Source organism: Sarcophilus harrisii, chromosome 1 (genome assembly GCF_902635505.1).
Source record: "Sarcophilus harrisii chromosome 1, mSarHar1.11, whole genome shotgun sequence".
Taxonomy (NCBI): Eukaryota; Metazoa; Chordata; class Mammalia; order Dasyuromorphia; family Dasyuridae; genus Sarcophilus; species Sarcophilus harrisii.
The window spans coordinates 270,981,164-271,007,574 of record NC_045426.1 but is presented as its reverse complement, the minus strand read 5'-3'; the positions used below and the strand labels follow the sequence as shown (position 1 = coordinate 271,007,574).

The window sequence follows — 26,411 nt, the reverse complement described above, 5'->3', positions numbered from 1 at the left end:
TCACTTACATAATAAAATTTATCAAGTTTTCTAGTAACAAAACTTGATTGTTTTGAACAGGATTATTCATAAGAACATAGATTTAAAGTTGGAAAGAACTTTAGAGGTTAACATAATGGGTAATCTTGAAACTCTTGACAACTAGAATGATCGGCCTCATCTAGTAAGGATGAAATTTAATATGGTTAAATCTAAAGTTGTATACTTTAGTGGGTTTTTTTTTAATCACCTTTTCAAATATGTGAATTATAGAATTTTAATGAATTACAAGCTCAATATGAATGAACAACTTGACACTAAATTCAACTCAATAGACAAGAAATTTGAGAATATGAGAAATTTAGGAAAAATGGTAAGACTTGTATGAATAGATACAAAGCAAAGTAATCAGAACTAAATCAGTATTTGTAATGTCTGTAACATTGTAAGCCAGAACAACATTTAAAAGACTAAATCTGTGATTCAGTTTTAAGCTTATCATCAAGCATATCTTTTCTCAGGAAGTGTCAGGATACATAGACACAAAATGTAGTATATACTGTCAGACTCTCTCTTGATCTTAATGAAATGTTATTGGAAGGTTTTTTGATTTGTTTTAAATATGGCTTTAATGGGATAAGAAGAAATAAAGACTAGTATAAAATCAAAGACAACAATAAAACTTTATACCAGAGGCTTTTGCCAGCCAACCCTGAATCTATCATACTTTTTGTCTTGCCTTAACCTAAGTCTACTTAATAAGCTTTTTTGGCAATGATTTAAAGTGCTACAAAGTGGGGTTTTTTTTGTTTGTTTGTTTGTTTGTTTGTTTTTTTTTGGTGGAACTAACAGCATGTAAAGTATTAAACAACCGAAGTTTTTTGTTTAATATATATATTTTATTTAACCCCAGTTATATATATATAACTTTTTTAACATTTGTTTTTAAAACTTGAGTTCTACATTCCCTCCCTTCCTCTTCCTACTCTCCCATTGAAAAGGTACATGGGAAATTAAGCAAAATATTTCCATTGAAGTCATGTTATTAAGAAAACATAGATCTCCCCACCCCACCCCATCCAAAAAAACTCAAGAAAATAAAAGTTTTAAAAAAGTATGCCTTAGTCTGTATTTAGACACAAACAGGTATTTTTGTTTTGGGGTTTTTTTTCCCCTTCTGGGTATGGATAGCATTTTTCCATAAGTCCTTCGACATAGTCTTAGATCCTTATATTGCTGAGAATAGTGAAGTCACTCGCAGTTGATCGTCCCACAACTTTGCCATTACTATGTATATAGTACATTTCATTTTGTTCACGTAGGACTTTCCAGGTTTTTCTGGTAGCATCCTGCTCTGATTCCGTCATATCATGTACCACAATTTATTCAGCCATTCCCAATTAATGGGCATCCCCTCAATTTCTAGTACTTTGCCCTGAGAAAAGAATCATTATAAATATTTTTGTACATATAGGTTCTTTCCTTTTTAAAAAAAAAATTTCTTTGGGAATTCATGGCTAATAGTAGTATTGTGAGGTCAAAGGATGTGCATGATTTTATGCCCCTGTGTGTATAGTTCATATCTTTTGATAATTTATCAGTTGGGGATTGACTCTTATTTTTTGTTATAAATTTGATTCAGTTCCCTATACATTTGATAAATGAGGCCTTCATCAGAGAAACTTGGCTTTAAAAATCTTTTCATAATTACTGTGAGAACTATATTTTCCCCATTTATTCTGCTTTCTCTTTCCTTTCATTCTTTCTCTCCTCAGGAGTATTATGCTTCTAATCAATCCCTCTTTATATCTTTCTCTTCTCTCCCCCCTTTTGTATATTTTTTAAAAATCCAAACCCAGCACACTTCCCAATTGATGGGCACCTATTTCTTTTCTAATTCTCCTGCAGTTAGAGACTTAGGATTTTGTTTTTGTTTGTTTGTTTGTTTGTTTGTTTGTTTTTGCTCATTTCTTAATACATAGAAGAAAAACTATGGAATAGAATTGCAGGTCAAAATTTAGAAAAGAATAATTCTACAACTAATAATCCTGGCTAAAAAGAATAGAATGTAGCTTATAACATTAATTTGTTGTCAGTAGATATTTTGGGAAGAAAAAAAAGAATGGCAGAAATAGCACTCAAAAATTCAATGATTCATCAGAAATATTAGGAAAAAATCAAGTAAGAAAAATTGAAATGCCATATTTTACTATTAAAACCAACATGAAAAATAGGATTTAGAGAAAGAATCTAAGATTCATTGGTATCCCAGAAAGGAAATGGAAAATCTAAATACTGTATTAAGAAATTAAAAGAAAATTGTTCAGAAATATTGGAACGATATGACAAAGAACAAATTGATAGAATCTATAAATCACCAAAGAGAATTTTTCCAGATTTAACATGCCCAGAAATGAGTTTTCCAAACTGTAGAGCTTCTAGAGAAAAGGAAAAATGTTATCTGTGGCTAGTATCTGACTGCCTGGCATAAGGGATAGAAAGTTAGCCTCAGTGGAAAGTATACTTAAGATTCAACTCATTTCTCTTGATAGAAACTGTGTAATTCATCCTGGGCAAGTCACTTAATCAACAAATCTATCATTGTTTTTTGTTTTTTTTCTCTTTCATTTGACCCTATAGTAAAATGATAGATTTGATCACAAAATGGAGAGCAATGGTAGAATGGATTAAAAAGCAAAACAAAGTGAAGAGTAGAGTAGAAGGTATTATGCTTCAGCAAAATCCAAAAAAGGAAGAGTAGCAATCATGATTTCAGACAAGGTGATATCACTAATGGATAATAGATGTAAAAACAATGGGAGCAAAGAAGTTACTGCCTATATTAAAAAATTCTTCATAACAACAAGGTTGGATTTATTTCAGGAACAAATACAGTAAATAATACTAATCATGAAAAATTTACATAAATAGAAACAAAAAGCCTTCAGCATAATACAGCTCTTATACTTAAAACCCTATAAAGCATAGAAAGAAAATGACCATTCCTCAAAAATGAACAAAAAGTATATTTAAGAACAAGAAAAGGTTTGCATTGTTTTATAATGGAGAACTAATATAACCTTCTCCAGTGAGATCAGAGATAAAGTAAAGGTACCTTATGGGGTCCTGTTACCAAAATGTAGCACTACAAATGCTAGTGATTGCAATAAGACAGAAAAAAAAAAAAATTGAGAGAACAAGCTTAGGCACAAAGAAGACAAAATCATTTATTTATTTATTTATTTTTGGTGAGGCAGTTGGGTTAAGTGACTCGTCCAAGGTCACACAGCTAGGAAATGTTAAGTGTCTGAGGCCAAATTTCAGTTCAGGTCCTTCTGCCCCCAGTGTTGGTGCTGTATCCACTGAGCCATCCAGCTGCTTCCAAAATTAGTTCTTTTTTTTTTTTTTTCTTAAATTATAGCTTTTTATTTACAAGTTATAAAATGGGTAATTTTACAACACTGACAATTGCCAAATCTTTTGTTCTAATTTTTTCCCTCCTTCCCCCCATTCCCTCCCCCAGATGGCAGGTTGGTCAGTACATGTTAATTATATTAAAGTATAAATTAAATACCACATAAGTATACATGTCCAAACAGTTATTTTGCTGTACAAAAAGAATTAGACTTTGAAATAGTGTACTAGTAGCCTGTGAAGGAAATCAAAAATGCAGGCGGGCAAAAATATGGGGATTGGGAATTCAATGTAATGGTTCATAGTCATCTCCCATAGTTCTTTCACTGGGTGTAGCTGGTTCAGTTCATTACTGCTCTATTGGAACTGATTTGGTTCATCTCATTGTTGAAGAGTGTCACATCCATCAGAATTGATCATCATATAGTATTGTTGTTGAAGTATATAATGATCTCCTGGTCCTGCTCACAAAATTATTTCTTTATAGACATCGTGCTTTGCTTAGAGAAATCCAGTCAATATTTTTTAAAAATGAAAATAATAGTAAACTTGAACAGTAAACTGAAATTTAATAAAATCAGGTTAAGTCCACAGAAAGCACCCTATCTTTAGACTACTAACAAAATCGAGGAGAAAGAGGTAAAAGAAAATTTCATTTAACTACAAAATATCTGAATTTAATTCACTGTTATATACTAATGACTTACATAAATCCAAAATACTCTTTTCAGAAAGAAAGGAAGACTTAACAGTTAACTGTTCATTCATTGTAAATGGCTGGTCCACAGCAATATGATAAAAATAATATACTATTTCAGACCACCAAGAAGATATTTTATAGTATTTACTATACTACTTTGTAGTACTAGCAGAATAGCATCAGAATTAATTTGGAGAAATAAGAATTCAAAAATGCCATGGGAAATGATGAAAAAAATTTTTAAATGGAAGGAATCTTATAAGAAGTAGTCATCAAAACTAGTACTAATTAAGACATTAAAAAGTAGATCAGTAGAACAAAATAGAAACAAACAAAACTTCATTCTGGTCAGAACACCTGGAATACTATCATCAAGTCACCAAATTTAAGAAGAACATTGATAATCTGGAGAACAGTCTGGTGAAAAGACTCTAAGAGACCATGTTTTATAACAATCAATTAAAGTGACATTTAGTTTGGAGAAGAGAAGATTTATGCACCTCTGACAGGTGCCTTTAAATATGTATGGGAAGGCTTATCTTATGGAAGAGGAATTAAATTTGTTCACTTGGTTCTAGAGCGCAAAACTAGTGAGTGAATATTGTCGGAAGATTTAAGTTTTACGTAAGGCAAATAAAGCATTTATTTACATGTATTATATTTATATTATAAACATTATATTTATTATATATAAATATATTTATAATATGTATTTACATGTTTTATATTTATCACATTTATATATATATTATATACATATTTACATATATTGGGCTCTATGCTAAGAGCTAGGGATACAAATACCAATAAGAATGTTTCAAAGAGCTTGTGTTGTAATGTTTAAAGACAACAAAGGATATAAATAGAAAAATAGCATGATGTATAAATGTCCAGAAACTGGTCTACACCTTTGGTTTCATTCAGGATAAAGTGAAAGCTCACCTACCAAAGCTTGGAATCCAAGTTGTGAAAATTGGTATGGGCAGATTGAAGCAGAGATATTGATTTGATGGCAGAAGTAGAAGTAGCATAGTATAGAGGTGGTTGGGAAGTAAGAAACAATTTTCTAACAATTGTTACTTTCTAAAAGTAGAAAGGGCTGCCTTGAGACTAGTAGGTTTCCCTTAAAGTTCTACAAGCCAAGGTTACATAGTTTCTTCTTATAGAGGTGGAGGAGATTCTAATTTTGGCTTGTTCCTTTTCAACATCAGGATTATCTGATTCTTATCTGTGTATCTTTGTTCTCTATTGATGCAGATCATGCATCAGTATTTTACTTAAAGCAATTCTGGTTCATATTCCTCTTCAGATCCATAGGTTTTTCCATGGATGCACATATCCCAAACCTTGGAGAATTATTTTAGTTTGTTTTTACTTTTGAAGTTTGAGGATTTTTGTTTATTTTTTACATTTTATCCCTTTTCGTATATGATTGGCCTACTTCCTTTTTTCTGTCATTCATTTCTCTAGTGGTATCTTTTGTCTATCAGTCAACCATCATTGATAGGGCACTTAATTGTGTCACTGTGCTAAGCATTGAGGATACAAGGGGAAAAAAACAAACAAACAAACCCTGTCCTCAAAAGAACTCACATTTTAATGGGTTGAAAAGGTATACAAATCACTATATAATACAAGATGTAATTGAAAGATAATCTTACACTGAGGGCATTGGCTTGGAATTGATGGGATGCCTTCTGTAGATGAGGACAGCAAGTAGGTCAGTATATCTAGATTGTAGAGGGCATGGAGGTGAGTAAAGAAAAAATATGGAAAGGAGGAGGCCAGATTGTGAATGACTTAAAATGCCAAAGGATTTTATATTTGATCCCAGAGGTAATAGTAAACTACTATTTATTGAATAGGTAGTTAACATGGTTAGCCTTGTACTTTAAGAAAACTACTTAGGCATCTAACTTGTGGTTAATTGGAGTGGAAGCAACTTTAGGCAGAGAGACAAATTAGAAGTCAATTGCAATAATCCAGATGATGAGACTGTAAACTAGGGTAGTAGTTTGAGTAAAGAGAAGAGGACTTGCGGACCAGAGATGTTATGAAAATAGAAATGACAACTTAGCAATAGATTGGATGTGTAGACTGAATTGAACAAGAGATTATGGATGATATCAAGTTGTAAACCTAGGTAACCAGAAAGATACTCAGGCCCTTGACAGTAATGAGAAGGTTGGGATGCGGGGAGAGTATGGGGGGGCAAAGATAATAAGTTCTGTTTTGTTAGACATGTTGAGTTTGAGATCCCTATAGGACATGTAGTTCAAGATGTTCAAGAGGCAGTTGGTGATAACAAGGTTAGAGCTCAGTAGAGAGAACAGAGTTGTAAGATCTGGGAATTACCTATATTGGGGAGATAATATCCATATCCATGGGAGCTTACAAAACTACCAAATGATAGAAGAAAAAGAGAAGAGAGCCTAGGACAAGGCCATTTCATATTGGTTATGATAGGAAATGTGTGGCAGCTTGTATCTACCCTGTGTGTCTGCATTTTTCTTATATCACCACAAACTTTGATTCCTCACAGGTTGCAATATTCCAAGTTTCACAACCATGATGTGTCACCAAAATAACATTTATTTTTTAAAAGATGGTCTTTTTGAATCAAATCAATACATCTAGCATAAGAAGAAGGAAAAATCTTCATCCCAAGTATGTTTAATGTAGTGTTCTCTTCTTTTTTATAATATATGATCGTTTTCTCTGGGAGCAGGTTTCTTGGGGAGGTTTTCTGGAGGCAGCCTTAGTTTCAGTTTAAAGTAATAATCACTTCAAATGCAGCCAGCTGATAAAATCCAAACATTTATTTTCTCCTTCCAAGTCTTGTCTCTTTGCTTGGGCCTGGTTAGCTTTCTTAGAAGCCTCTTTCCCTCCTTGATTCCAAGAACTCTTGTTGCTAGTCCTTTGTTTCTAGCTCTGCCTCTAGCTCAACTCCGACTCCTGGCAATGTTCTGAACTGACTCTGATTCACTGAAGTTCTTTTTATGCTCTGTGTAAAAAGTTGACTCCTCCTCCAGAGTGGGATTATGGGAGGTGTGAATTCACAAAGTTACAAAGTTAACTTTGTGTATCTCCCATACTTGTGAACTCCAATGTGTGAGCTCTAATGTGTAAACTCTTAAAAGTGCAAATCCTAAGCACACAAGCATTGTTTTCATCAACTCTAATAAGTTAACACCTTGTTTCAAGTTCTGGTCCATAACAGTTTAAGATTCTAATATCCAGGATATATTAGGGGTGTTTGTGTGTGTGTGTGTGAAGTAAGAGAATGTGATCACACAGTTATAAAAAGAGCAGTTACAAACTCTTAACAGCAATATAAATGATTGATCCAGATCAGTAATTTTTTTAAATTTGTATTTATTTATTTTACAAAGCCATATGCATGGGTAATTTTCCAACACTGACCCTTGCAAAACCTTTTGTTCCAGATTTTCTCCTTCTTCCCCCTACCCCTTCCCCTAGTTGGCAGATAGTCCAGTATATGTTAAATATGTTGAAATACATGTTAAATCCAATCAGATCACTAATTTAAGAGAAATCCAAAACAAAACAGTTCTGACATTTCACTCAACAAATCAGCAAAACTGACAAAAGATAGAAATTGGAGAGGCTTCAGAAAGACAAATTCATTAATTTGCTATAAGTTGAACTGCAAATCAGTCTAATCATTCTAAAAGTCATTGATGTTAGGAAGAAAATAGTTAATTGGGGAAAAAAACCTTTACAAGAAGTTTCTCTGTTAATGGCTTAATACTCAAGATACATAAAGAAACTAAGGGGGTTCCTATTAATTCGAGAATGACTGAACAAATTATATCATGTGAAAGTATTTCCATAAGAAATAGCAAAAGGGATGATATCACAAGATAACCAGAAGATTTGTATAACTGCATATAGAAAGAATTGAGTAGAACACAGCAATTTATATGATAGCAACATTGTCAAGAAAAGAACTAAGAAAGACTTAAGAATCTAATCAATACAATGACAAACCATAGTCCCAGAAGACCCAGAAGAAGATACTATTGTATGCTTTCCATCTCTCAACAGAGATGACGAACAGGTACCGAAAAAGACTTTTTGGACATGGCCAGTAAGAGGATTTGTTTTGACTGAATGCTTGAAGCATTAAGAATGAAGAAAAAAGAGAATCACCAAAGAATTTTTTTTTTTAATGTACAGAAGAGAACAGAAAAAATAAGATATAGAAATCAGCTTTGGAAACAATATGTTAACTTTATCTTAGACTTGAAAAGCAAACTTTGTAATACAGTGTTAGCTATATGTGTGAACCTTTCTATTCTTTGTTTTTGAAAATATTCATTTGTTTTTTGTCAGATTCAAGATAAAAAAAATACACAGAGGGAGCAGCATAAAGGCAATTTTAACTGCTTCTAATAAGGAATCTGAGTTTTTATGAATGTTAAAAATTATATAAGCTTCTTTAAGAAATTCAGCTACAGAAATATCTCTGTTTAATGACCCTCTGATTATTAAATTCAAGTTGAACATAAAGCAACGATATATTTGCTTGCCAATGACATAGAGAATATCTTGGATCAAGAAATAGACTGGAAAAATGAGCATATAGCAGAAAAATAGAACATTATTATGATGACAGGAAAGATAAAAGCACAATCTGGCAAGACAACAAAGCCAAAACTGCTACATGCAAAGACAAAAAAAAAATATGAATTGATCTCAGGCCATTGTTTTGATTTTACTGTTTTTCGCTGTTTATGATTCATTAATGTTCATAGTTTTCCATCATATTCCTCTAGAGTGGTTTTTTTAAAAAATATTTTTAATCTTTTTTAAATTCCTCAAAAGATATAAATAACAATATAATAATAATATTAAATAATAATATTTTAAAAATTACTTACATTTCTCAATATGCTCTTCTCCTCTGTCCATTCATTATAAAAAGAAGGCCTGGAAGCAAAGTCCCATGTTTCTTTAAATTTATCATATCCAAGTACAGTAATATCTCATTCCATTCATGTACTATAACTTGTTTAACCATGGTACAATAATGGACATTGATTTCACTTCCAGTTATTTCCTCTTGTTTAAAAAGAAAAGTGCTACTATCAATATTTTTGTATAAATGAGATCTTTCTTTTTAATACTAATTTCCTTGAAGCACGTGTTTAGTAGTGTGATCCTTGATTCAAAAAAATGTGACCATTTTAATCACTTTATTTGTATGATTCTAAATTGCTTTCCAGAATGGTTGGATCAATTAACTAACATCCACTAACAAACAATGTTTTGTATTTTTCCACAACCTTTCCTAGATATAAAGTAAAACCTCAAACTAGGTTTTGATGTCCATTTCTTTATAATTTTCAGTTCTTAGTCTGAAGACAGTTTGTATTCTTTGCCTTTCAATTGGGGAATTACTTTTGCACTTAAGTATTTGTGTTAGTTCCTATATATCTTGGATATCAGACCGCTTATAAGAAATATTTGGTGCAGAGATTTTTTTTTTTTTCCTACAGGACTGCTTCCCTTCTTAAGTTTCTGTACAAAAACTTCAATTTTCTGTAATTGAAATTACATATTTTATATTTTTTGATTGCTTCTATCTTTGGCCAAGAAGTTATCCCACCCTCACTCCCAACCACTGCTGTGAAAAGTACTTCATCCGATTACTTTCTAATGCCTTTTTTTTAAAATGATTGACCTTTAATATTCATGTTTGATAATCATTTTGAGCCTGTAGTGTTCTAAAAAGTAATTGGTATTCTAAACTAATAGTGTTCTTGGCTGTCATCTCAATCTAATAGGAAAATCAAAGGTTTATTGATTAAGGCAGTTTCTTAGGCTTTTTAGATTCTGATGATGGTGGCTTAGTTTAAAGCAGAAGTGTCAAATTCAAATAAAAATGGACCACTGACAAGTTGTATATAAATTTAGAAAACCACAAATGAACATATCTGTGCTCTACTGTATTTTTACTTACTTTGTTGAATATCAATCATATTTTAATCTGGTTTCAGCTCTAGGTAGGCCAATCTGTATTTTTGACACCACTCCTGTAAATATTATGTAAATTCCAAAATGTTATAAATTTAATTCTCCAGGATCACAGAACTAGGAAGTGGCAGAATTAAGATTTTAACCCAGTCTACTCATTCTGAGACCAGCATTCTTTCCACTAAATCATACTGATAATCTAAGATTCAATAAAGATGGTTTTAATGCTTAATCTTAGCAATAACTCTTGCCTATATACTATTTCCCTTACCCACCCAGAGCTTAACTAATTTCTTTCTTTCTTTTTTTTTTTAAATAGCTTTTTATTTTACAAGTTACATGGATGGGTAATTTTACAACATTGACAATTGCCAAACCTTTTGTTTCAATTTTTCCTCTCCTTCCCCTTACCCCCTCCCCTAGATGGCAGAATGATCAATACATGTTAAATATTTAACTAATTTCTTAACTCAGAAATTACTTCTTAACTCAATTTTTAACTAAGAAATTGCAAGTCTTTTCCAAAAAGAAATTTATTTAAGGATTTAAATATTATATCTATTTTCTCATCTGATCCTCACATCTATAGGATAATGGGAAAAAATTGACTTTTGAAGAGATGATCTGATTTGCCCAAACTAAGATTTCCTATTTCTGATCCCAGTGTTTTTTTTTTAAGTACAAAATAAAATAATGTTATCCATTCCCTCATGTTTAAACTTGGTCTTGTCCAGGTTCAGAAGTTTATCCTCTTAATTTTTCAGGAACTGATCATCTAATCCCTATTTAATGGATAGCATTCTATTCCCCTACATTTTGGTCATCTCTCCCTTAGAACCAGACAATTAACAAGTATTTATCAATTGCCTGCTATGTGACAAGCACTGTGCCAGGTGCTAGAGACAGACAGACAGACAGATAGACAGACTGACATAAGAATTAAATAATCCCTACTTACAAGCTTATACTACATATCTAAGTATATACAGAATAAATACAAAGTAATTAAATGCAAGATACATTTTTCAAATTCAGTGGCTTTTTCTCAAATTTTTATTTTCCTCTATTTTTCTGCAGTTTTTGACACTATTGATCACCCTCTTATTTCTTTCGTCTCTCAAGATTTTTAGAACCATTGTTTCCTGCCTATCAAACTGTTTCTTCATTATATGATTTAATTATAGCATCCAAATATTTGCATTAAGGAAAGTGAAAAAAGAAATAAGAAAATGAGAGATTGAAAAGAGACCTCTTTTGAATGAAAAACTAAATATTTGAACAAAAAAATTGATTCCATTTTAAACAGTAAAAAGATAATTCCTGTTGTTCATATATCAAAGTTGAACAAAATGAAGAAATCCAGATTTGCAGTTAAGAATTAATGTTAAGCTTTTGTGTCTACTTTGAGGATTCTTAGAATTTGTCTAATAATAAAATCAGAATTTTATACTCCTCAGATTCTTTTGCTGGATCCTCATCCAGATTGTGTCATCTTAATTGCAGATAACTCCACATGATTTTGTTCAGGGGCCTCTTTTCTTCTCCCTTTATACTACTTTACTTGGTACGATCAGCTTCCATTGATTTAATTATCATCTTTAAACTGATCAAATCTATCCTGCTATTTCAGGTTCAAAATCTTGGCATTATCTCCTCCCTCTTCCTCAATCCATAAATCTAATCAATTACTAAATCCTGCCATTCTACTGCCACATTTTTCTCATTAGATCCATTGTTTCCATTTATACAGCTCCTACTTTAGTTCAGGTCCTCTTCACCTCTTTCAACTATTGCAATAACCTCTTAATTGGTTTCTTTAGTTCAAGTCTGTTATCAATCCAATCCATCATATTCACTACTCCACTACATTTTGCTGAAGTCCAATCTCACATTTCCAACTGCTTTTCAGACATCTCAAATTGTCTTACAGTAGATATTTTTAACTGAACATGTCCAAAACAGAATTCATCTATCCTACTAAATACTTCTTCATCCTTTGTTACTTCTAAAGAGTAAAGCTTCTTAAATGGTGGCTCATAATCACACTTGGGATCACGTGACTGAATGTAGGGGTTGTGAAATTATGATTTATTGTAAGTGACTTGTATACTTATATTATATACTTATATACCCAGAGTCACATAAAAATTTCTCTAGCAAAAAGGTTGAGAGTGGAAATAGTTTAAGAAGCCCAGCTCTAGAAGGTACCACCATCCTTCCAGTCTTTCAAGCTCACAACCTAGGAGTCATCCTTATTGCCTCTTGCCCCATCTCTTTCCAACATCTCTTCAGTAGGCACCCTTCTCTCCCCTGATACTTTGACCACCCTGGTGGTGATTCTTACCTCACACTTGGACTGTTACAATAGCCTACTGATGAGTCTGCCTGTCTCAATTTTTTCCCTACTTTAATTGGTCCTTTATTCAGCTGCCAAAGCGATTTCCCCCGAAACTCATACCCAAATATATCACCACCTTCCCTAGGTTAAATAAAATCCAGTGGCTCATTATCACCTTTGGGGTTTAATAAAAAATCTTGTTTGTTGTTCAAAGCCTTTCATAACTCCCATCTCAATCCTATCTTTACATTGTTCTAATACCTTATTCCCTGAGACATACTCTTTGATCCAGTGGTAATGACTTCCTTGCTGTTCCATAAACAAAATATTCTTAGCTTTGGGCATTTTCTCTGTTTTCCATGCCCAGAATGCCCCCCCTCTTCATTTCTACTTAATGGATTCCTTGGAAATCCCAGCTAAAAATGCCTTTCCCAACCCTTCTTAATTCTAATTAATTCTCTTATGTCCTATTTATCGTGTATATAGCTTGTTTCTGCATATTTGCTTGTTTGTTGTCCCCTCTTCTCACTCCCCCATTAAATTATGGACTATATGTGGATCAGACTTGTCTTTTGCCTCTTTTTATGTCCCTAGCACTTAGCACAGTGTTTAGCACATAGTAGGTGCTTAATTTTTTGTTTGAGTAATTGACAAGAAGTATCATGTAGAAGTTAATGCTTTAGCTGCACCTTGAAGGGATAGGATTCTGAGGCAGATGAAAAGGGCAGTGCAAAGGTACAGAGAGATAAGAAATGTTGAGTTATGTAAAAGGAAAATAGAGAAGGCCAGTATGTCTAGATCTTAGAGGCAATGCGATTGGAGAATAATATTTGATGTGGTTAGAAAGAAAGCTTGGAGGCAGGTTTTAAAAGTCTTTAAAATCTTAAGAAATGTTTTATCTCAAAGTCACCAGGACTGTTGGCTTTGATTGAGTAGCATAATGACATGCTGAAATCTGCCCTTGAGTAAAATTATTTTGGGAGTGTTGAACATGATGGACTGAATTGATAAGAGACTTGAGCCAGAGAGACCAATTAAGAGGTTATTGCAATAATTTAGAGATGAGGTAGACCTGAATTAAGGTAGTAGTGTGTAAGTAGAGAGGATGGGTCTGATGAGAAGAGTGAGGCAGTAGAATGCCAGGATTTGGCAACTGACTAGATTTGTGGAGGGAGGAAGGAGTAGAGGATAATGCCAAAGTTTTGAACCCAAGAGTCTGGAGAAATGATGGTGTCTTCATAAGAAGTGGGGAAGTTTGGAGGAGGATAGGACTTGAGGTGAAAGATGAGTTCAGTTTTAAATATAATGATTTTGAGATGTCATTACAGGGCGCAGTTTGAAATGTTTAATAGGAAATTGATGATATGTTACTAAATGTCAGTAGAGAGACTAAGATTGGTCATATAGATCTTTAAGTCATCTGCCTGATTTTACATAACATATTTATGCCCCTGGGAGATGATGAGGTTACTGAGAGTGTATAGCAAGAGAAGGGATCTGAGGGCCTTGAACCGAGCCTTGGAAAACACTTAGGAGATATAATATGTGCCTACAGAGGAGACTGAGGAACAGTCAAAAAGGAGAAGGGCAGCAAAGAATAGTAGTTCTACCTCAGGCTGTGGATAGGCAATAGACCTGTGATTACTGACATCGAGACCTCACAAGTGAGGAAATTCCCTGTATCACTGCAATTTTCCCTCTCCCATTGCCTTTTTTTGGGTTGTTATGCGAACCAAGATCCTCTAGCTAGGTTTCTTCATGAGACCATTGCTAACCACAAACAATATCACAAGTCCTTGAGACACGCATTGCAACTGGATGTATAAGAAAAAGAGAAAGGCATATGCACATGGAAATAAGCACACAGAAACTCCTTAGCAGTACAGGGAAAATCTTGGGTATTTAAGTTACAGGGGAAAGGGGAAGTATGAAATAAAGGGGAAAAAAACTAATTTTTTCCTGAAGTGGGGGAGAAAAGTGTTGGCAAAAGCAGCAGTCTTTTCCCTTGGGAACTGGTAGACCATGAAGATAAGATGATCTGCTTATCTACAAGGGTCCCAACTACACAAAATAGTTTCTCAATCTGGTGCAGACTGAATGACATCTGTCTTAATTCCCAAGGACACACACAGGGAGTCCAGCATGAGATAGAAACAGCAAATTATTTCAGCTGGGGGAAGGGAGCATTTCATCCATGACAAAGTCAGGGCCTCCAGCAATATTCTAGCTTCAGTATGTCTGAAAAATATGGCAATTCAAGAGGACAAATTCAGGGAATCCCTTAACACTATGCTGTCTCTCTATTTAGGTTAAGCAAGAAATTGTAAGAGAGAAAACTTAGCTAGTCAATATCTCCTCTATACTAGCAATATGGTGCTAAATTTCTAAAATCTGGTACCTATATATAAAAGGAAGTTTCTAAACTATCAAGAAATTTATCTTTGCCATTCAATTCCTGTCATGGGTCTGTAACCGTACAATACCTAATCAAAGAAGGAAGGCTTTTCAAATGGGAGGAGTTAGTTGGCTGCCAAATTTCTATAATTCAGGAATCTTTCTCTGAAGAAGTTTCCCTTGTTTAAACATATCTTCTCAATTAAATGTCCCAGATGTCTAAAATGTCACTCATTCCTTTATTTTAAAGCAATGTCCCTTAATTAAATACATACACTTTCTGGGGAAGACAACATATTAAGCCATTAACAGTCACTAATACCATTGAAATCAATGAGCCTTTCCCTTTTGAGCAATCAGATATCTGAGAACAGTTTTGGATTGAGAGAGAGAGAGTTGGAGACAATGAGGTGGCACAGTAGATAGAACATTGGCCCTGGAGTCAGGAGGACCAGAGTTCAAATGTGAGCACAGACTGTTGATACTTTCTAGCTGTGTGACCCTGGGCAAGTCTCTTAACTCTTATTGCCTCAGCAAAGAGAGAGTGAGAGTTGGAGAGCATGAGGAGACTGTGCTAGAGAGAACCCTAGATAGCATAAAGTTTGTCACACAGAATGACACGTTCTAGAGGAGAGCACATTTAATTCAGTGTGATTTTTAAATTTAGCTTGTTTTCCATTCACCAAGAATTTATTAAGGGCTTCCCATGGGCCCAGTGCTGTGGGAAACTCTTAGAGAGTAGGGGAGATATAAGGAAAAGTAGAAGATGGATGATTCAGTACCTATCCCAGTGTTTACAATCTCGTGAAGGTTAAGCCTCATAAGCTTAGAATAACTAGAGAAGATAACATAAAACAAAATAGAGTATAATCAAGTACAAAACTGCATAGCATGATCTGTATGCAGGAATTTAGAGAAAGAGCAAGTCAGGTAATTGTTCTGACTAAGATGGGTTATCTACTGATGGACTTTTGTTCTTTTAAGTACTTGAATATAACAATACTCAGATATTCCATTCAATTCAGCAGATATTTATTGAATACCTTTTGTTTGTGATATATATTAAAAACCTGCGTGTATGACCTAATTTATGTAACAGTACATGTGACTGTAATTTAACAGGTACCAAGGAGGTAATAATGTGATAGTGATAGTGAAAAGCACAATGTAGTACAAATATGAACACTTACCAGTTCTGCCTTCACATCCTTGGCCTTTAGTTTCCTAAGCATTAAAATAAAGGACTTGATCTGAGTTATCTGTATCTATCATTCAGCTCTGTGATTCCAAGCTACAAATTGAGTTGTTCTAAGGCAACACCCATGAAATAATGTTAACAAACCATCTGCTTTCACCAGATATAAAATGTATCTTAAGAGGTTCTTTTTCATTGAAATTGATATATTTTACTAATTGTCATATCTCTATATAACAGTACATAATAAATATAAACAATAAATACTTGGAGATTCATTTTACTAGTTACTTTACATTTTCTTCTTACTAATCAACATTAGGTTCCTTTCCTTCAAAATGCAGGTGTTGAATTGTTTTATCTTGATTTTTAGTAATCAAATTCAGTATACACAGAGGCACTACTGTTCCATGAGAGACAAAAAGATTCTTTTACTTAGTTTGTTGAAGGTATGTCTATAATTTTGATGAAGAACTTTTCCCCAAGTGTGTACATAATGCTTTATATTAGATTGAATTCTAGCTAAAAAAGGAAAGCAAAGTAAGTCAGTCTTCAAGGACTTTAACCATATACACGGAAAGGTAAATTAGACTAGAGCAATAATATATCCTGCATTAGAGAAAAGGAGAAATGTTTCATATACTTTTATCTAACTATGTGCTTTCAGAAATATATTTGAGAAGTGAGAGTATATTTGATTTGTGACAATGCGGAATGAATTATTCTATGGAAAAATCTTCAAAATAAAATCTGAAGGCAATTACAAATGGAAATTTTTTTCTATCAGATTAAATTCTCCAAACTAAGCATGTATGGCTCCTTCAAGCAGTATTAATAATAAGGACTTAAGGCCTTTGCTATTCTTATCGCCCTCTTTTGGACACTCTCCCAAGCTTATCAAATCTTTTAAACTGTGGCACTCTTAACTGAACACAATACTTCTGACAAGGACAAAGGAGAGTAGAACTATCACCTTCTTCTTCCTGGAAGTTAGATCTCTCTTATTATAAGACTCAGGAGTGTGTGGTCTTGTTTAATACAACACAAGATTTTTTTTTTTTTTTTTTTGGCATATCACTTTTGGTTCAAATTGAGCTTGGAGCTGACTAAAATTTCTATATCTATTCAAAAACAGCTGCTTACTGTGCTTTTGCTCATCTTATATTTGTGAAATTGCTTGTTTTTATAATCTGTGTGAGACTTTGCTTTTACAATCCTTATTGGATTTTAGCCCAGTGCTCAAGCTTATCGTCTTTTGATCCTGGTTCTGTCATCCATTGTATTAACTAACTCTTCCAACTTTCTGTCATTTGCAAATTTGATAAGAATAGTTTCCCTTTGTATCTTCAGAATATCATTCATCTTTTTTTACTTTACTTATATCCTATCTTTACTCTTAACTCTTTAAAACTGACTTTCTCAGAATTCCAAATGTATGTCAGATTATGCCAAGATTTTCTTGCCTTCTTTTATTGCAAATTCTAGGATGTAATGATCACTTCCTCAGAATTCCATTTCCAATCCACAAGCCAATTCTTTCCTGTTAAGAAGAACTAAATCCAATATAGAATTTTTCCTTGTTGGTTCTTTCACCTTCTGAAGGATGAAATTATTACTAAGGTAAATCAGGAAACTATTAGCAACTTTGCTTTGGGCATAGAAAAAGTTCTAGAAGAATTATGAATACTGGAGGACCAATAACACTACTCTATCACACCTCTAAGCAAGATTTATGGTCTGTTTCCTAAATTTCTCCTATTTCAAAATGTCCTTTCTGTCCAGGTGGTACAGTATATTTCAGTGACAAAATCATTTTTATTTCACATTCAAGTACTCTCTGTCATCCTTAGTTTCTCTGGTTCCCAAATTTTTTACAGGAATATGCTTTCTTCATGTATACTGTCTCACCTTTACTATCCTTTACCTATCCAGTTTCATCAAAGTAAGATTTACACAGTCAGAACCATGGCTTAGTCATGAGCTTCATCCCACCAAGGCTCAGTGAAAACTATTATATCAAATTTGCCTTCTTGTGTTAGGACTTCTAGTACCTGTTATCTTTTACCTAAACTCAGGGCATTTGTATGTAAACTTTTGAGGTCATGGGTTTTGCTGCCAACCTTTTTTTTTTTTTTTCCCTCCTAAGGATTTTTGAGTATTTTGATCACTATTCTTTCTTCTTTGTGGCAGCTTTGTATAATATCTGACTTGGGAGTTATACATGAGCAGTCTTTTCGCTCCCTCATCTTTTTAGTATAAAGTGCTTTTGATTAATTAAATCAGCTGTAATCAGAATTCATCAGACTATATTTTACTGTTGTATTTGGGGAATTTTTTTTAAAGATGATATTTTGTAAGTCTTTTCTATGGTCTTTTTTCACAGCCTTTCATATAACAATCTGCTTTCATATATAGAATAGTGACTACAGAAGTTAACTTGTTGTTTGAGGCCTTCCTTTGCTCAGTGGTCAGGAGAGCAGTTTCCTGTTCTCAGTTTTTGAGTACTGCTGTGAATGTCTTCTTTATTTTCAAAAGTACAAGAAAATGCTTTGTCATCATAAGTTAATAGTTTTGTAGGAGTCTCTCCCCTTCATGTTTTCTCTTCAAGAAAATGTTGAGAGTAGGGGGAATGGTGGCAGGAGAATAATTTAAGGACAGTTATATGTTCATTGTTATCTTTTCTTCTCTAGTTTTCCAATTTGTTTCAAATAATTATAGCAAGATTTTAAAGATTATTAGAGGTCCAGGAAATTTTAACTTAATTATTTCACTTTGACATATATGGCTAGAGTCAGGCATAAGGTTACTGTGGAAGTCAGCATACATTCTTTCCCTCTTGTGTGTATGTATATCTTAGTCTTAGCTCAAAAAAAAAAAAAAAATCCTACATTTAAATTCCTTTCTTCTGTGCAAAGATCACCATATAAACCCAAGTGTGGGCTCATTTTAGTGCTGTAATGTCTGAATTTAATTTCTCTCTATATTCTCTGATAACTGTAATTAAAAGAGCTAGGGTCATATGTAGTTAGCACTTGAAAAAAATTTTCCAAGATTCTAGAACCATTTGAGACTATAATCTACTTCTTCCTTCATTTACTCTCAATTTCATTCTTGTTTCTAAAAATACTTTACTAGCAAAACCAAGGTGCTAAAAAACCCACAATATTGTCACAACCTCCTCCTCCACTGCCAGTCCATCACATATCAGGAGCACACTGAATGCACAATTTTTTTTCTTAAGGAAGTCACTTGTTAATGACAGGCATCTTTATCTTACTGAGTAAAAATATAAATAGGACAAATGAAAATCATGATCTTAGGTCAACGGGTTCTTTTCTGGAAAGAAATCTTTCCAATGAAAAAGTAACAGGAATCTGTTGTTTTTAAATAGATTCCCCAGGCATTTATTTTCTTAGGTAACTTTTGTTCCAAGTGTTGTTTGAAACAAATAGGAGTAACACTTTCTTCCATAGTTCTTAATGGTGAATGAAGTGTTAATGTTTTTTTTTTTTAATTTTTAATAGCTTTTTATTTACAAGTTATATGCATGGGTAATTTTACAGCATTGACAATTGCCAAACCTTTTGTCCAATTTTTCTTCTCCTTCCCCCCCACCCCCTCCCCTAGATGGCAGGATGATCAATACATGTTAAATATGTTAAAGTATAAATTAAATACAAAATAATTATGCATTTCCAAACCATTATTTTGCTGTACAAAAAGAATTGAACTCTGAAATATTGTACAATTAGCCTGTGAAGGAAATCAAAAATGCAGGCGGGCAAAAATATAGGGATTGGGAATTCAATGTAATGGTTCTTAGTCATCTCCCAGAGTTCTTTCACTGGGTGTAGCTGCTTCCATTACTGCTCCATTGGAACTGATTTGGTTCATCTCATTGCTGAGGATGGCCAGGTCCATCAGAATTGATCATCATATAGTATTGTTGTTGAAGTATATAATGATCTCCTGGTCTTGCTCGTTTCACTCAGCATCAGTTCGTGTAAGTCTCTCTAGGCCTTTCTGAAATCATCCTGCTGGTCATTTCTTACAGAACAATAATATTCCATAATATTCATATACCACAATTTACCCAACCATTCTCCAATTGATGGGCATCCACTTAGTTTCCAGTTTCTGGCCACTACAAAGAGGGCTGCCACAAACATTCTTGCACATACAGGTCCCTTTCCCTTCTTTAAGATCTCTTTGGGATATAAGCCCAGTGATGAGTGTTATTGTTTTTTAAATGCATATCAAACCTCTAACCTCTGAGTCTGAGGTTCTGTGAGTAAATTCTTAAACTGTACTCAATCTTTTCTTCAAACCTGATCTTTGGAGTTTCTCTTACTATTAATGGCAGTGCCATTCTTCCACTCACCTGAGGTTTAGAATGAGTCATCTTTCCCCTCCTTTAAGTCCCATATCAAAATAGTTGCCAGTAATTTTGATTCTACTTCCATGAACTCCAGCATAGAACATCTCTTTTTCATTCATTACCAATACTACTAGCCAAGATCCTCATTACATCTCATTTAAACCATTGAAATGTCCCTATAGTCAGTCTTTTCTAACTCTTCACTCCTTCACACTGTTGCCGTATTAACCTTCATTAATGCATATATTTACTCACAATTTGTCATAGATCCTTGCTGGCTCCTTAATCTAGTTCCAGACATCATTCTTGTAATCAAGACCCTTTACTTTTTGGCTGCAGCCTGCCTTGCCTTATTGCATGCTATTTTTTCCCTATGTATCCTGTGATCTAGCCAAATTTACATTCCATGAACATATCCAAAGTTTTCCCTCTTTCATAGGTTGTAGAATGGAATTTTTTGTCTTTCTTTCTAATGCTGCTTACAACTGAGTACTTGTGTACACCTCTTTCATATATTTATATTTTTTGTGTTGTAGTTATGTTCTTAGCTTATTCACATCCTATTTATCTATTAGAATGGAAACATTAAAGTAAAGTTCTCTTATTGATCACCTTCAGTATCTTGTAAATTGCAGACACTTATTAAATCTTTGTTGAGTAAAGGAGAAATCAGAGTGTTGGTGTGAAACTATTTTAATGATAAAAAGGAAACAATACTTTCTAATAACCACTAATTGTTAAGACTTAAATATTTTCTTCATATACTTTTCACTGCTAGCGCTGTAATGGTTTTCTGACAAGCCATGCCTAGTGACTTTCAGATTGTGGATATAGTATTTTTATTATGTTTTAAGATTACTGAATTTACAAAATGGGAAACAGTCTCTTCTAGCATATTTGCAAGAGTTTAGTGGGAAAGTTTATGTAGTGTCTTAATCTGCTTAACTTTGACAATGTAGTTTTTCCTAATATTTAGTCATTTGTAAAACTTTCATTAGAAAGTATTTACTGCATGTGTTAAACAAACCTCATTGTAGTGGAATTAAATGTTCTGGATTGACCTCGTTTCCAGCTTTCCTCAAATTTAGAGTTTACTATCTCTAAATAGCATTTTGTGAAGCAGAGTTGCTTTAACCCTGTGACTTAACAAATTAAGTATAGCTCAGTTTGTTTTTGGGGGGAGGACAAGTACCTCAACAGCCCCATAAATATTTCCCCACATTTTGCTTCTTTCTAGGAGCACTCACTGTGGGCCTTGTACGGCAGTGTCAAACGATCCATGGACGTGACAGGACATGTATCCCTCCCCGGCTTCCCCCTGAATGGGTTACCACGTTATTTTTCATCATCATGGGAATCATTTCATTGACTGTCACATGTGGCTTGCTGGTGGCTTCCCATTGGCGAAGAGAAGCTACAAAATATGCGCGTTGGATAGCATTCACTGGAAGTAAGTAATCTGTGTTTGCCAAACTTGTCAAGAAAACAGACATGTTTTTATGAACAAAAATAAAGGCAAGTAATCTGTCTTTCCTGAACCTCAAAGAACTCAAATGTGTTTGGCATAACCATTATGTGGTCAATTGTGTGTGATAGGCACTATATCAAAAGAGAATTAGGTAAGACATGCAGTCTCTCCCAAATCAGACCTTTTATTTAAGGATTAGTATTTCAAAAACTTTGACTTTTTTTTTTCAAAAAAACTTCTGTTTTCTTAATTATTTAATGAATTTGTTTCTCATTTTGTTATGACATTTATTTTCTTTAGAATATTGTTTAAGGTGAAAAGTAACTATTTGGACAATGATTTAGCTATCTCTTAGTTGCTAAATTCCCCAGGACATATAGGCAGTGGTGAATCTTTGTTTTTCCTACTTTCTGTGTCAGTATAGTGAAATATCTTCCAGGTATTTTTGTCTGAATGAGCGCAGCAGGCTTTTATCTCTAATTTAGTTTATATCAGAATAAAAGAAATATTCAGTATATACAAGTGGAGCTGAAAGCTCATCCATATGGGTGTTCCCTCCAGTGATACATACTGCAACCTAGTTCTGCTTGCCCATCTCATGCAACTCTTGCAGTATACATTCACCACAGAGCTTTCACACAGTGTGCTAGGTCATTCCTTGTGTTCTGCTGACATTACACATAATGCCAGTGAAGCACACAGCCAGCCTTTCTTCTTCTCCTCTTCCTCCTCCTCCTTTTTGTCTAATACAGTTCTTTGATAACATCCTTTATTCCACTTCTTTGCCATTTCTGGTTTGTACTATGTTTCAGCTTGCTCATATTGACCATGTGCCTCTTTTATCTTTAAGGTGATTTTTACTTTCACTTCTTCAGAGACTGCAATGTTCCATGACTTGTAACCATACAAAACATAGGAAGAATATTGATATTTGAAAGGAAGTAATAAAAAATCCAAATAGTCTTTTTAATGTTGTAATAAATAACACCAAATTTTTATGTTATACTTTATCTTTGGATCTATACTTCATAAGTGAGCATCCATTCAGAGCATCCTAACCAATGAATTAGTTAGAATTGTTCTGTAGAATAAAGTATACTTAGCAAATGTCATAAAAAAACTTTTACAGTTTAGATGTTGAAGATAGGAATAACACTATGTTAAAGGTTATATAACCATGTTATATAAATCTTTTACTCTTTATAGTTATGGTCAAAGTACTGAGTGTATTCAAATCAATGTGTAATAGTAAACCACCCTAAACAGGATGTTTATTTACTCTTGATGTTGTTAATAATATCTCTGGCACATTTCCCCACCTCTTTATTAAATTTAACAAATTTCGTACATGTGTGTTTGCCAAATTGTCATTGTTTTTCAAATCACCAAACTAATATCTGGTTTTTTGGTTTGTTTTACAGTGATCCTTTTCTGTATGGCTGCCCTAATATTTCCAATAGGATTTTACATCAATGAAGTTGGAGGTCAACCTTATAAACTGCCCAACAATACAGTAGTTGGGTCTTCATATGTACTATTTGTCTTATCAATTTTCTTTACAATAGTGGGACTTCTATTTGCTGGCAAAGTTTGTTTACCTGGCTGATGAATGTCTAAACTGCTTGACTTCTTTTTTGGGAAAGATGGAGGGTGGGGAAGACGAAGGCAAGGCATCTGAGCAGTCCTGTTCGCAGGAGGATGCTTAGATGAAGCTGTCTGTTACTGAAAAGAGAAATGTGTTGACTCGTTCTCACTATGCACTTTGGATTAAAATGGAGAGCCTTTTCCATAACCAAATACAGACAACATTGACTAAATCTCCTGAGCATATTCAGGCAGTCAGGTCTGCACTGTGATAGCAACCTAGTGAAGAAGAATGCTTTATATTGAAAAGCATATGGCCCTAAATGACTGTACCGTTCCGTTTTTGTCTGATTAATTTTTTAAGTATTTATGAACTAATGGTGGACCAGATGGTTGCAAGAAAAGTTCAAGTGAGGCTGGCCTCACTTCCTAAGATATTAGTGTACAAAACTCCCTTGTAATAAGATAAACCTTTGGCCCCCAAATGAATTGCTGTTGCATTACTGCACCAAGAAGCCAATAGATCAAAATGTGTTTGCTAAAATATGTGTTGAAAAAAAATCCTTAAATTTCCCACTCTCTGTGTTTAAAAAAAATTTAACAAGAAAAATTAAGAAATATGTTCTTTTGGGGCTGGGGGGAATCTTCCTTATATTTATATACATATATAATATATATATATATATATTGCTGATGCAGTATACAGTGTGTGTATGTGTGTATATATACATATATATATGTGTATGTATATATGTCTATATACATATATATACCTACACAATTCCTGGAAGAGAACTTGGAATGCTTTGCTAGCAAAACACTGTGGTGTGCAAACCTAGAACTCAATAGAAAAAGCCATTTCTCTGAAGGCTGCAGTGTGGAGAGAGTCTTCAGTTTACCTCATTCTTTGTAGCAGCCCTTGATTTTAACAGGTTTTTGTAATAGGTACAAATAATCCCATACTTTTCTAGGTGCAATTTTAAGTTAAGCTAAAGATTCTTTGTATGGTTAATTTATTTGTATATGAGGGTAAAAAGCAAGATCATGTCATACTTCAAACCCAAATTTGGGAAATCTGACACTATTTAAATTATTATCAGCTGTTGTCTGTTGTACAGAGATTCTTTTTTCTACTTGCTTTGTAACATGAATAATGAATTGATCTAGGTTTAAGCACAGCAATTCTACATAAATACAAAGCTCACTAGTGAATATAGGCAGCAGTATTTTGGTCATTTACTAATACTAACTTCATACTTCCATAAAAAATGAGCTTATATTGTTCCATCTCTAAGCATTATTAATTCATCTCCATCAAAAACCTGAGCAATACCTTTTTATTTTCTATGCCTTGTTTGCTAAAAGCTAACATTTTAAAATGTGCATTTACTTTAAAGGTTGTCTAAACTCACAACTTAAGTTTCTTCCTAAAAGAGACACTTCAGCTAACCTTAAGCCACAAATAGTTATGTCTCTCTTTCCTTCATTCCCTTCATTTCTCACTTCCCTCAGTTCACTTTCCCCTTGAAATTAATACACTATAGATATTTTCCTCTTTGTAGTGGATCGGGGCATTTTTTTGGCAGTAGAGTCAAGTCTTTGATCTTTATAGTGAAATGGCAAACCAAATATACCTGTCAAAAGAATTACAAGCCTAAATTGTAATTGCAGAGAGTTTTCTAGAAAGCCACATTGTATTTTGAAGTATACATGGAGTTATGTGATGGAAATGGGGCCTGGAAGGTAAAGGGGTGGCTCCCTTGTCAGATAAGAAAACAGAAACTCTAATGTAGTTCATATATACCTGTTCACCATTCATATACCTCCACTGTTAATTGACAAATATTTTAGTGTTAAAATAAATCCCCAGTATATCAGCTCGCTTTGGTTTTGAGAATTCTTGGAGTATTATATCTGTGGAATATTTTCCAAATGTTAAACAGTGATTTTTTTTTTTCCATCACTTTAACAAAAATTCTAAGAGGAAAAAACTTTTTTCTAAAGTATTATGTCTATCCAATTATAAAAATACTACTAGACATGTTCTCTGGATGTTTGATTGCTGGGTCGTTATGCCAATTGAGATTTGGTTGGTCCTCAAATAAAATGGGTCACTTTGAAGTGAAGCTTTGGATATAACCGTTATACCACTGAATAAAGTGTTAGCAAAGTATGGTTCAAATTAATTTATGATATGACTAAGAGCTTTTCTTCTTCCAAAAGATCAATCTTATTGTAAATAGTTTAACAAATATTTTAACTGGATCATGGGCATGGGGAGAGAGAGTTTCTCAGCTGCTAAGAATTTCCCCACTTGTTTACTTCCTTCACTTACAATGGTATTATGTGTAAAATGACAAGTCTTAGGATTTTGTTTAGTATCTGTTCTCAAAACCATCAAAATGTCTCTAATTTCATCATCATCTTGGAAAATATCCAGTGTGTGAATGACCAATGTGTTGGAAACATCCACTGGCCAGACCCACTGGCTATTAAACCCAGGAGCAAAGCAACCCCAACTTCATCTAGTAGTATGTGAAGTCGAATCTTTGGACTTTGGTCCAAACATGGAAATGAAACCATTTACATAAAGAAATCTATAAATCCTGTAAGTGAAAAAAATAGACAACTATTTGCAGTTGCCTTTAATAAGGTCACTATATTAAGTACTATATAGTACAGTATTAATTTATAGCAGAAAATCATATCTTATAAACTGTATATAAAACACTGTTTATGGTGCAATCATTTGTCAAACTTTTGTCTGTTTGTTTTTAAAGTTGTGTACATTTTTTCATACCTAAGAGCGTCACTGTAAAATCTGCTGAAAACTATTTATAGGTTTTATTTGCACATGGTTTAATTAGTTTTAAACTCTAGGAAGTTCCTATTGAACGCATCTAGATATCTGTAAACATTTAAAATCTTTAATTCATTAAAAACAATTATTTCAGTATGGTT

At 33.5% G+C, this 26,411-nt stretch overlaps 1 protein-coding gene across 2 annotated transcripts in view; it reads left to right on the top strand.

The window, feature by feature from the left end:
- The window catches only part of MOSMO (modulator of smoothened), a 69,006-nt gene extending 43,385 nt beyond the window's left edge, over positions 1-25,621 (top strand). For both annotated transcript variants that reach the window (XM_031942080.1, XM_031942075.1), the window contains 2 exons: positions 21,636-21,848; positions 23,288-25,621. In XM_031942080.1, coding sequence (XP_031797940.1) covers positions 21,636-21,848; positions 23,288-23,472 — 398 coding nt within the window. In that variant the 3' untranslated portion in view covers positions 23,473-25,621. The remainder of the gene's footprint in view (positions 1-21,635; positions 21,849-23,287) is intronic.
- Positions 25,622-26,411: the final 790 nt, after the last annotated feature.